The sequence below is a fragment of the Mastigoproctus giganteus genome, chromosome 6 (assembly GCF_048544385.1).
Source record: "Mastigoproctus giganteus isolate SK-2022 chromosome 6, ASM4854438v1, whole genome shotgun sequence".
NCBI lineage: Eukaryota > Metazoa > Arthropoda > Arachnida > Uropygi > Thelyphonidae > Mastigoproctus > Mastigoproctus giganteus.
Window position 1 is genome coordinate 196,423,309 of NC_143580.1, and position 12,005 is coordinate 196,435,313.

General features: G+C 36.7%; 1 protein-coding gene across 3 annotated transcripts in view; it reads right to left on the reverse strand.

Moving 5' to 3' along the window:
* Positions 1-12,005, reverse strand: part of LOC150084856 (muscle-specific protein 300 kDa-like) — a 1,257,473-nt gene that overhangs the window by 771,408 nt on the left and 474,060 nt on the right. For all 3 annotated transcript variants that reach the window (XM_090376651.1, XM_090376652.1, XM_090376650.1), the window contains 2 exons: positions 4,620-4,793; positions 476-652 (listed from right to left, as the gene is read on the reverse strand). In XM_090376651.1, coding sequence (XP_090232777.1) covers positions 476-652; positions 4,620-4,793 — 351 coding nt within the window. The remainder of the gene's footprint in view (positions 1-475; positions 653-4,619; positions 4,794-12,005) is intronic.

The following is a 12,005-nucleotide window of genomic DNA, read 5'->3' on the forward strand; positions in this document are numbered from 1 at the left end:
AGTGAGAATATATGAAAATTTATTATTATTTATTTAATTCTGAGAGGTAAAATGTTATAGATCTTTTTTCTTTAGCATTTTTGGAAGAGATATAATCAATTATGTACTGAGTGCAGTGTTTTTACAGATAGAGATTTTTAATATTATGTTTTAAATCTGTGTACTACTTTTAAATAAGGAAGGGCAATCAAATCTGCCATTTTGATGATAGATTAGTAATACTTTTTTCGCCAACGATAATGTTTTATTATTGAGAATAAAAAAAAAATATATTTTATTTTGAGAAAATACCAATAAAGCATGGGATCAAATGAAGTCAGGAGCTGAAACAATGCTTTAATAATTAATCTAAGCTTAGGTGCATTCCTTCCAACTGAGCAAATCTAAGTCTGGCTATATTCCCTCTTACTGGTTAATCTAAACTTAGCCCTATTCCCTCTAATTGATCAATCTAGGTTCAGGTTTATATACATACCTCTAGCTGATGTAACTGATGCTGAACTACTTCAGTTTGAAGCAAAAGAGGCTCTGTTTCTAATTTTGATATTGTCACTTGCTGCTCTTTTACCCATTGTTCAATATCATCTTTCATCTGAGCTGTACTTTCCCATTCATGAACAACACTTGTTAAAGCTAATATCTGAGACTGTGCCTAGAATATAATAAAAAAGGGATATACATTTTCAATTTTTAGCAAAGGTATGCAAGCTATTATGTATTCATAAATATAAATAACTTGGGAATAAAACATAAGGATGATATACAACAGCTATAAGAACTATTTTTTGGTTCATTCGGTTGATAAGTAAGATAGTCTTGAAACAAAATAATTCTAAAATTCTAATAAAAATGTATAAGAAAATCTATTTATATCCTAGAGCAGTGTTTCCCAAATTTTATATAACTAGAGGATTAGTTTTTCAGTACTTTTTTTTTTGCTGACCAAAAATATAAATGTATATAAAAAAACATTAAAAAGACTATTAAATTTCACTTTTTATTTAATCTTATATTATTAAGTCATTTATTATTATTTAACATCATAAAATAACTTTATGTCAGGAATGAAAGAAGACAATTTTGCACTTAAATCTGCTTTGACATTCAATCTATTTCTATAATTGCTTTTTAAAGAAAATTAAAGACAAGAAACTAGCTTTACACATATGTTTTGGAATCATGTCGGTTCATTACAAGACAATTTGTTGTTCAACAGGTTGGGTGCATAACAATTCACTGCATGGAACAATTCAGTGCATGACAGTTCAATGTATCAGACAATTTGGTGAATGATATTTTGCTGTATGTGAAAATTTGGCAAAAGACAATTGGTGGCTATGATAATTTGATGAATTCTTTAGGAGAATTCGGTATATGGTTAAGCAACACAGAAAATGCTAATTTTAAAATGCCATGCTGTAAATGGTGAATTTAGTGATCATGGTACCATTCTTGATATTTTATATTTTTAATGAAATGTACTACCCACCATTTTTTAATGCATATTCTACTTTTTTTTTTAGGATCCTAGTTAAAAAGTGCCACAGACAGGTCAAAGATTGGAATATAAGAGAACCTTGTTTGCACTTTCCTTTCACTTCTGTAAGTTGCATTTTTTTAGAAAATTGAGGGGGGAATTGTTCCAGAGACCAAAAGTGGAGATAATTAATGGATGCTGACTGGGTAATGTGCATCTTCTAACATTCAGTTTGCAACCTGCACTATAGTTTTTATTAAAAGAAGTTAATACCATGAATGGGTAACTACCCTGGAACTACCCTAGATTGTGTAGGGTTCAGAATTGAAGTTCAAGTCCCCTACATGGAAAAGTTCTCTGGCTCAGTGAGACATTTTCACCAGGGTCCATGGTAGTTCTCGATGCTCCTGACTAAAGTATGGTATGATGGTCTGTTCCTTTAACCTGCTTTCTGCACCTGCAATTTTCTTCTAGCTTCCAAATCCTAAACCAATTCATGCTCTCCTGGAAAAGCATAGGATTCAACTGAGTAGGTTAGTTAAAAAAATTAATAAATAATCTTATCTGGATTAAAGGTGTTACAATATAAATGGAGTCATGCTGAAATAGGCATATACCCACTTTCAAAACTGCCTCTGAGGACTGACATGAATCTTTTTATACAAGATAAATGGATAAAAATATATTATATTATTTATTTTTTTCTAAATTTCTAAGTCACCAAAATTTTTTCTTTCCTAAACCTTGTACTTCATTGATGTTAATTTCTTATCTGTGTGTGATATACCCAATTGTATTACTCACCTAATTGCTGTAGCCACCAACTGCTTTCACCAAACACCAGATTATCATTTACAGTGAAATATCATTCACCAAACTGTCTTGAACACTGAGCTGTCATGCACTGAATTTTTACATACACCTAACTGTTGTAAAACAAATTGATGTGGACCCTTTTGTTTTGACTTACCATGTTATTGGTGTTATTTGTTATGTTCTAAGCTTAATATCCCCCCCCCCGCCAAAGGGCTGATTACACTTTGGGAAACTCTGTCCTAGAGCAAGATGGGCACACTATGGATCTTTTGCCCACCACCACCAGGAGGCCATCCAAGACATATGAAATTTATAGAAGTTGAAATTATGGAATTTTTGAATTGTAATAATACAAAAACAATGATTTTTTTTTTTTTTTTTTTTTAAATCTCAACACAGTTCAAACTATGTATCTTGCAATAATACCAAAGACAAATTCAATCATAACTGGGACACTGAGTGCCCCTTCTCTTAAGAGCTACAATATATTTTTCAATGTTTCTGCACTTTCTCATAAATACTGATCCTGTTTTCACCCATATGCTTATGTATTTGAACATACAGTCAGCTTCTAGTGAAATGGAACCAACTGAATTGAGAAAGAGGGGAAGAGGTACATGTAACCAAAGAAATGAAAGGTGGTGGGGTGGAGAATTACAACCCACTGCTTAAATAAAAAAAAAAAAAGAAAAAAAAAGAGCCATATAAAGAATGAATCAAGTTTCCATTAATGATACTGATCAGCATTCTCAATTTGTAATGAAAACAAAAAAGATCTCTTGCACTGATAGGAATACAGAACCTTGATTTCCTGAACATATCCTTGCATTTTAGACCTTTGAAATTATAAAAAGCTAATGCTCTTTGGCTTTTTCAAAACTGAGAAGTAAAACTTTCTCATCCCCTCATATTTATTTATTTTATTATTATTTTTTTTTCCGGTGGAATTTAAACTGCTCAGTGAAAGCAGTGGTCTGAATTCAATGGCAGCTATTTTGCCATTGAGTTCAGTAAGTCCTGAAACAAGCTTTTTTTAAAATAAACAATGATTTATCTTCTGTTTGTTTAAAATTAGTTCAATACCAAAGAATCTAGTGAAGAAAAAGTTTGTTCTACTGAGCATTAAGACCATTGCCTTTACTTGGCAGGTAGTTTAAATCCAAATGGCTAAAAAATTACCTCCTACTTTTCATAATTTCTTTGTATCTTGTACTAAAGCAGAAAAAAGGGGTCCAGAGACCGGATCTGGTAGATTCTATTACAAAGTCAGATAGTAGCATTCAAAAATATGCTTATAACCTCCATAGTCATTTTTTGGAATATTACCAGGGGTGAGAAAAAGTTTTTGAACTTGGGCAATAAAATTAATTTTGGCTTATGTTAGCTATGTGTTGGCATTGTCCTCGTCAAAGTAGTCCCCTCCAGAGTTTACACATTGATCTCCATGCTTCTCACATTTGAAGCATCCATCTCTGGAACTCCTATTTTGTGATGCTGCCAAACATGTTCTGTGATTCTGCTTATATCTTCATGCTGTCTTCAAATCTTTGTTCTTTTTAATTGGATTTCGTTTTGGGAAAACAGGAAGAAGTCACAGGGGATCAGGTCACAAGAACAGGGAGAGTGTGGAACCATTGCCATTTTGTTCTTGGCTAAAAGCTGCTGAACCGACAAAGCCTGCAGACTGGTGCACTGTCATGATGCAGAAGCCAATCCTGAGTACATCATTTGTTTGGGTGTTTTCTCTTGACATCCACCCTCAGATTACTTAGGATCCTAATGTAGAACTAGTGATTTACAGTTTAGCCTAAAAGAAGGAACTCCTGATGAACAATTCCTTCATTACCAAAGAAAATAATCAGAATGCTCTTGACATTTGATCTGACCTGCCTTGCCTTTTTTGGATGTGGAGATGATGGACTTTTTCATTGGAAGGACTGCTGCTTTGTTTCTGGGTTGTCATAACCATAAACCCAGTTTTCACCCCATTACAACCTGGAAGGAAGATTCTGTCTTTTCTGTCCTGTGTTTGCTTGAATGCTTAACTGTCAAAAAGCAACAGTAACCACATTAAAATTAATCAGACAAGAAATATAGAATTCTGTCTGTTTTTATAACTATGTGGCAATCTCCACAACTGCTTGATATTAAATATAATGCATGGATGCAGGAATTATAAATGATTTTCATTCCTTTTTTATACTGATTGTGGATTTGGGGTGCAGAAATTATAGGAATACATCTATTGCAAGTTCACATAAAAATTTTTTTTTGTTTCTTTGAGAATTAATTTTGTTCAAAATAAAATATTAAACTTTTAAATAACCTGTTCAATGAAATCTTGAAGTCGAATTTTTATCTGCATTTCTTTCTCTGGCATTGATGAGATAAGCCCTATATCTGGACTAGAAGGCCGACTTAATGATGTTGTTGCCTCTACACAACCCTGAACAGCTGTTTGAAGTTGCATTTTTGCTGCCATCAGTTTATCTAGAAGATCCTAGGTATGTAAAGCAAAATTATCAGAAATGCTGCTAACATACTGAGATATTAAGAGCACAGTACTATTAGACATAATTTGGTACTTTTAATTAATTTAAAAAAATAATTACAGAAGATATTTTGACATATCTAATAATATAAAAGACACTAAAACATATAAAATAAGTGAAATCTCTTTGTAAATAACAACACTGACAGAAACAAGCTAATGCTTCATTCTTAATAGAATTTGCAGGGAAAAACAGAAATGTTTTGGAAGTAAGATTTTATGTTCTTCAGTACTAAAAAACTAAAAACAAAATGTGATGAGCAGGTTCAAAAAGATCAAATTATAAAATAGCAAGCATGATTTAGAGAATCAGGACTCCTTCTACTGGTGAGGAAATCCTGAATATTGTGATTGCTAAAGAATGGTTTTTGACATTAATTGGAGGAAGGGCTTATTCCAATTTGATGTCATTAACACAAGCAAATATATATCAGTTTGGTTATTTCATCTGTGTTATGAATATCCTTTGAAGACCCAACTATTTAATTAATCATGGGACTAACGTTTGTGTCTGAAGAATTTAAAAGCCAAAATTTTAAACGAGATAAGCAAAAATAAAAATGCACACACATACTCATCTCTACATAAAAGTGATTATGAGTTATTGTACAATTCATGATATTGTCCCTTCCCTGGAAGTATATTTACAATTGGAAAATACCCAGATACAAACAAATCAACCCCCAACCTTTCCATCAGGCAGTCTTTGAGGTTATGTTTTGTTGTTGTTTGTTTGTTTGTTATTTGATTTTTAGGAGCATTAGCAACTAAGGCCATGTTGCTCCGGGATATGCGGTGGTCATTCCCTGACCTTTCCGCATCCTCCATATTTGGTGGTAACGGGCTCGAACCCCGGTCTAATAAAGAAGTGAGTGCTATGCACTGCTGCTCCTTCCCACCTGGCTACGGAGGTGCCCCTTTGAGGTTATGATGGGCATCATGGTGAGATACAATATTCCGTACATTTCGAGGGTACAGCTCTAAAACAGTATTTGCAGGCTGGCTGTTAGACAGTCCACTGGACTGAACCTATTCGTAACTCTCTAGGAGGCATCCAAATCAGCTAGTGTATAATCTTGCTGCCTCTACTCTGTCAAATAGTGACTGGAAGGAGTCTAATAATGTCTATGTGGGTGGCACTGTTGACACCACATTGTGTGATGGAGCTGGGTATGTTCTTGCTGTGCATATACCATATCCAAAAATTTCATTAATTTATACATGTCCCTCCTCCACCTTTTCTTTACTACTGAATTTTGCTGTGCATATACCATATCCAAAAATTTCATTAATTTATACATGTCCCTCCTCCACCTTTTCTTCACTACTGAATGCATCATGAATAGTCAAATGCATATCACAACTGGCTCACAACCAAATGTCCAGATTCGCTTTCTGCCTATAGAAAAATTTTCAGCAGGCTAAAATAACAAACTGCTTGCACCTTCACGTTGGTGGGACTGTTAGTAACCCTGGGTATAACCCCCTTGGGCTAATCCTGAAATATGGCACCTGTTATGCTGAAGATGACCACCCAGGTGCGAACCAACATAACCAAGGGTTGAGGTATGGTGCCCACATGACATAGAGGAATGGTGTCCCTCTGTGTTACCAGGCAATAATAGGTGGCAGTCATCTGCCACCTATTATTGCCTGGTAACACAGTTGCGGGTCATCAACTGGTGTTATTGCACCAGTATAACACCAGTTGAGGGCCATCAACTGGTGCAATAACACCACTTTGCTTATTGATGGTTTAAAGTGGTGAAACCCATGTTTAGTCTCCAGAAAAAAGCTATGGCAAACCCCATCTCTTCTATCATACAGTATGATTGATATACTTTGAAGTTATGATGGACATCATTTTTGGTTACGAGGTTGTTACTGTGTTGGCCAAGATTTTTGCAGCTGTGGCGAATGCTAGGTTTTTATTTATATTCAGTCGTTTTATTGACTTAATTGTTATACTAAATTATTTTCTATAAGTAGCTTTATAGTTTGTGGTTTATTTTGAATTTAGATAGCGATTTTGAAAGTTAATACTTAGTGTCTGTAGATTTTACTTTCGTAACTTGCTGCCATTGTTATACGATACGGAATAGCGTAACATAAATCCCGAACTTCATAGCCTAAAGTTTAACATAAAACTAGATGGCGAAACACGTAGCACTGTATTAGAAATCTGTTAGATTAGTTATAGTATTATCAATTAATCAGTAAAATTTATTAATCTTATTAAATATCATTGTTAATTAAATTATACTTAAATGGAATCATGACTCAGACTAGAGCAGCAAAGCAATGGGCACAAAGTAACAGGAGTGCTGTGGCTCGGGGGAGAACCAAAGGGGGTGATTCTCCAATGCACCACAGTCTAACAAAATGTGTGAAATGTTTGCAGACCTTTCTAGAACAGGACATGATATCGCCAAGGAGGATGTCTTTGTGGTGCTAGGTGCAGAGACTGTGAAGAAATCAGGCACCAACTCAGCGTTCTGATGGGTGTCTACGAGAGTTTGAGGTGTAGGGTTTAAAATTAATGAGGGGCCATCAAGCTCTCAGCTGCCCAAATTAATAGCAGAGCTCACGCCTGTGCATCAAGCAACACAGCGGCAATCTCCAAGTCAGAATGCGCTGGTCCCACATGAAGTAGTTATTGTTTGTGACTCTATTATCAGGAGGACGGGGAATATATTATGCAAAAAGGATAGGTGGAACAGGACCAGGCTATGTCTGCCAGGGGCAAAAGTTGATATGATGTAGAGCAGATATATTCTTTTAAGGGCACAAAAGGTAATATTGTACATGTTATTGTTACATGTGGAGACTACTATGACCTTAAGAGTAAGAGATCTGCAGATTTACTTAACAAGTACAGTAAACTGGAAAAAAGTCACGAGTTAGGGTTAAATTTGAAAGTGTCTGCAATTCTGCCCAGACATAACAGGAGGGAGTATATGATGAGAGTCTTGTCCAATTCAGCCCTGGATAGATTGTGCAAGGCTCACAGGGTAGAATTTTTTTCAGCATAGTCTGTGCTTGCTAACAGGAGAGACTGCTTCTACAGGGATGGGATACACTTAAATAGAAAGGGTGCAAGAATATTTGCTGATGCTATTGAGGCAGTGTTAGGTGGATCAGAAAACTGCTAGCTTCGGTGGATTCACAGACAAAAAGATTAACAGTAGCCGCAAGCAGAGGCGAAAGTGATTCTTGCACTGCTTGTATTGTACTGAGCAGCAGCTTAGAGAGCAAGTTGCTGGGGATTTCAAGAGCTGCTGGAAGTCATCATGGAACAAATAAATACATGGACTGTGTTAGGGTAACTATGAGTATGAACAAGTGCATGTACACCAAAGTTAGAAGTATAGTTAATAAATTTGATAAATTTGAAGTGCTGATCAAGACATCAAAGGAAGATATTGTTGGGATATCAGAGACATCGTGTCACACAGATATAAGCAGTGCAGAATTGGAATTTGGGGAGTACAATGTGTGCAGAAAGGATAGACAGGGTAGGAAGGGAGGAGGAAGTGCATCCAGTTGACATAGGTGAACAGTGGCAGGGTTGTTAATGACAGTACGCTACTGCAACAGAACCTAGAAAAGTTAGGCAGATGGGTTGAGAAAGGACAACTGAAGTTTAACATTGACAAATGCAGAGTACTGCATATGGGTAGCAGTAACTCAAGAGAAACGTACCAACTGGGTGGTACTATACTCAGGGAGGTGGAGAATGAAAATGATCTGGGGGTAATTGTGCAGGAAGATATGAAGTTCTCTGAGCAGTGCAGATGGGCTGGCTGCCAGAGCTGGTCATGGAGTTTTGGCAAAGATATATAGGAATTTTTCTAGCAGAGACAAGGAGGCGATTATCCCTTTGTATAAGGCAATGGTCAGGCTACACCTTGAGTATTGCGTACTGGTCTGGAAGCCTCATTTTAGGAAGGATGTAGAGTTGCCAGAATGAGTACAGAAAAGGGCAACAAGATTGGTGAGAGGGACAAAGGGGTGCACTTACGAAGAAAGGCTTATGTTCTGCAAGTTGCAGCATCTGTAGACTAGACACTTGTGAGGTGATTTAATCAAGTTGTATAGGACTTGAATGGTTTGAGCAGGCTCAATGCTGACGGGATATTTCCGTTTACTCAGAATAAGAATCTGAGGGGGCATAGATTGAAATTGAGGAAAGACATTTATAGAATAAATGTGTAGAAGTTTGCATTTAGCCAGTGGGTAGTTGAATGCTGAAACATACTTCCATCTGTTGTTGTTGTGGAAGTTGAAGTTTAATTAAATTTAAGGCTGAACTAGACAAGCATTTGGAGTGACTGGATGGGTGAAATGGGAAGGGGGATTTTTTTGGCTGATGCTGTATAAGCTTGCTTTCTTGCATCATATGCCTCAACTAATGCTAATGCTAATAGCAAGATGCAATCTTCTTTACATTTCAAGTATACAGTTGTAAAACAGTGTTTGCAGACTGGCTGCTACATAGCCCACTGGACCAAACCTATTGGTAACTTAATAGGAGGTTTCTGGATCAACAAGTGCATAATCTCAATGCCTGTACTCCACCAGATAGTGACTGGAGGGAGTCCAAGTAGTGTGTATGTGGGTAGCATTATCAAAGCCATATTATGTCAAGTAGCTGGGTGTATTCACCCCAGGGGCTCACATCTGGTAGGAATGGGCTTGGCATACCCAAGGTCCTGAGCTGGATATCATCATTCTTCTCTTTCTTGGTGATTCTCTCTCTCTCTCTCTCTCTCTCTCTCTCTCTCTCTCTCTCTCTCTCTCTCAGGCTAACTTGGGAATTTTTTTTTGGCTGGTACCGCATAAGCCTCAAGCTTCCTTGCACCATATGGCTAATAACAATAAAACAATAATAATAATAATGTGTATGCTATATCCAAAAACTTCATTACTTCATACAACATAACCTCCAAATCTTTTCTTACTACTAAATAGATCATGAATAGTCAAACTAATAGAAGAAACCTATCTGCAAAAAGATCTAAACTTCCCAAACACTTCCTTGTTTATTTTACAAAATATATGTGGTCTCAGTTCCAATCTCAATGATGTCCATTTCTATTTACAGTTTACCTAAAACACCGCATACTTTTTATGATAGAATCCCAATTATCGGTTGATTTAACCACTGCTCATCTCAGTTGTCTTAATTATTCAGGGTATAATTTTTTTCACTTCACAGGTGGTACTTGTGCATATGTCTGCTCTTATATTCCGAGTCAGAGACTCAGTAATTTTAAATCTCCTCTTTTCAACGCTTTCTGGCTTAAAATTTTTACCCATCGTGTCAAATTTGTCTGTTGCCTCTATTGTTTTTCCAACTCCACTAATCATCTAGAACTCTTTGACATTCTCTCCAACTTTCCAACTTTCCTAAAAGTGGATTAATTTTCCTTGATGATTTTAATGTTCACAAATCCAGCTGTCTTCCATTTTTGTCAGGTGGACTGGGCTGGTTGAGATGCTGAGGCTTTTGCAATTACTAATGACCTCACACAGATTTTTCATTTCTCTACCAGAATACCAGACAATCCTAACCACCTAGCAAAAATAACTTTCACAAAAACAACCTTTCTAAGTACATGGTTGAGGTGGGCGGTCCTCTAGGCACCTCAGATCACAACTCAGTGATGGTCTCTTCTCCAATGAAGCCATTCTTTTGTGGCCATTTCAACTTTGTGTTATTTTTGCATTACATTATTTCAAAATGGGATGATCTGCAAGATTCTTTTCTTCTTTTCCTTGATTGGATTACGGTTTTAAATCTTCTGGTTGGTTAGGTTAGGTTGGTTATTTGGTTTTTAGGAGCATTAGCAACTAAGGCCATATTGCTCTGGGAATATGCAGTGGTCATTCCCTGACCTTTCCGCATCCTCCGTATTTGGTGGTGACGGGCTCGAACCCCGGTCTAATCAAGAAGCGTGTGCTACGCACTGCTGCTCCTTCCCACCTGGCTATGGAGGCGCCTTTAAATCTTCTGATGCCAACATTTGCACAGATTGTGTCAGTGAATTACTTCTTGCAGGGATGGGTATTTTATTTCACACTCCACCTTAAAATCTCATCTTTTATGTAAACTTTGGATTTCCAATAAATGTGCTAAGCATGTCGCATATCACAGGGGCGCCTCTGTAGCCAGGTGGGAAGGAGCAGCAGTGCGTAGCACACGCTTCTTGATTAGACCGGGGTTCAAGCCCGTCACCACCAAATACGGAGGATGCGGAAAGGTCAGGGAATGACCGCCGCATATCCCGGAGCAATATGGCCTTAGTTGTTGTTGTTGTTTTTTGTTTGTTGGATTTATTGGTGCAAGGGCTACTAAGGCCATAATGCACCTATTTCAATCTTATTTGATACATGATTGTTATATTAAATAAAAGGATTCAGATCAGGTGATATTTGTTTATCAATTTGAGGAAGGTAAAAACATCATTAATATCTTGTCGGTCTCCGAGAATCTGTTGTAAGGTAAGTTTATTAGAAGAATATAGATGTGAAGAGAAAGCTGTTTTTCGTTCTCTCAGATATAATGGGCATTCAATGATCAAGTGGTTTACTGTGAGTTGAGTTTGACAGTTGCTGCATAGTGGAGGGTCATCCTGAGTGAGTAAATAACTATGAGTTAGGTGAGTATGTCCTATTCGAATTCTAGCAAGTACTACTTCTTCCTTTTTATTGCCTCTTAGGCTTGATAGCCACTTCTTGTGATCGTTTTTAATCTGAAAAAGCTTATTGCTTTTTTCTCCCTGCCAAATGGATAGCCATTTTTTTCTGACATTGGTATGTATGATGCGTTTTAAATCTGTGTAAGGTATCTGCATGTCTGATTTTATGTGACTGGCGTTCTTGGCTGCAAGATCCGCTTGTTCGTTTCCTCTGATTCCAGAGTGCCCAGGTATCCAACAGAAAATTAATTTTTGCCTGTTTGCAAGAAGCTGCACTAACTTGGTTTGAATTTGTTGTAGAAACGGATGACTGGAAGGAAATTTACACTGAAGAGCAGATACAGCACTTAAGGAATCGGTGTAGATAATAGTTTGAGGATATAATGACTGTTTTACATTGTCTAGAGCCATCAGGATAGCATACAGTTCTGCGGTGTAAATACTGTACTCCAAAGGGAGC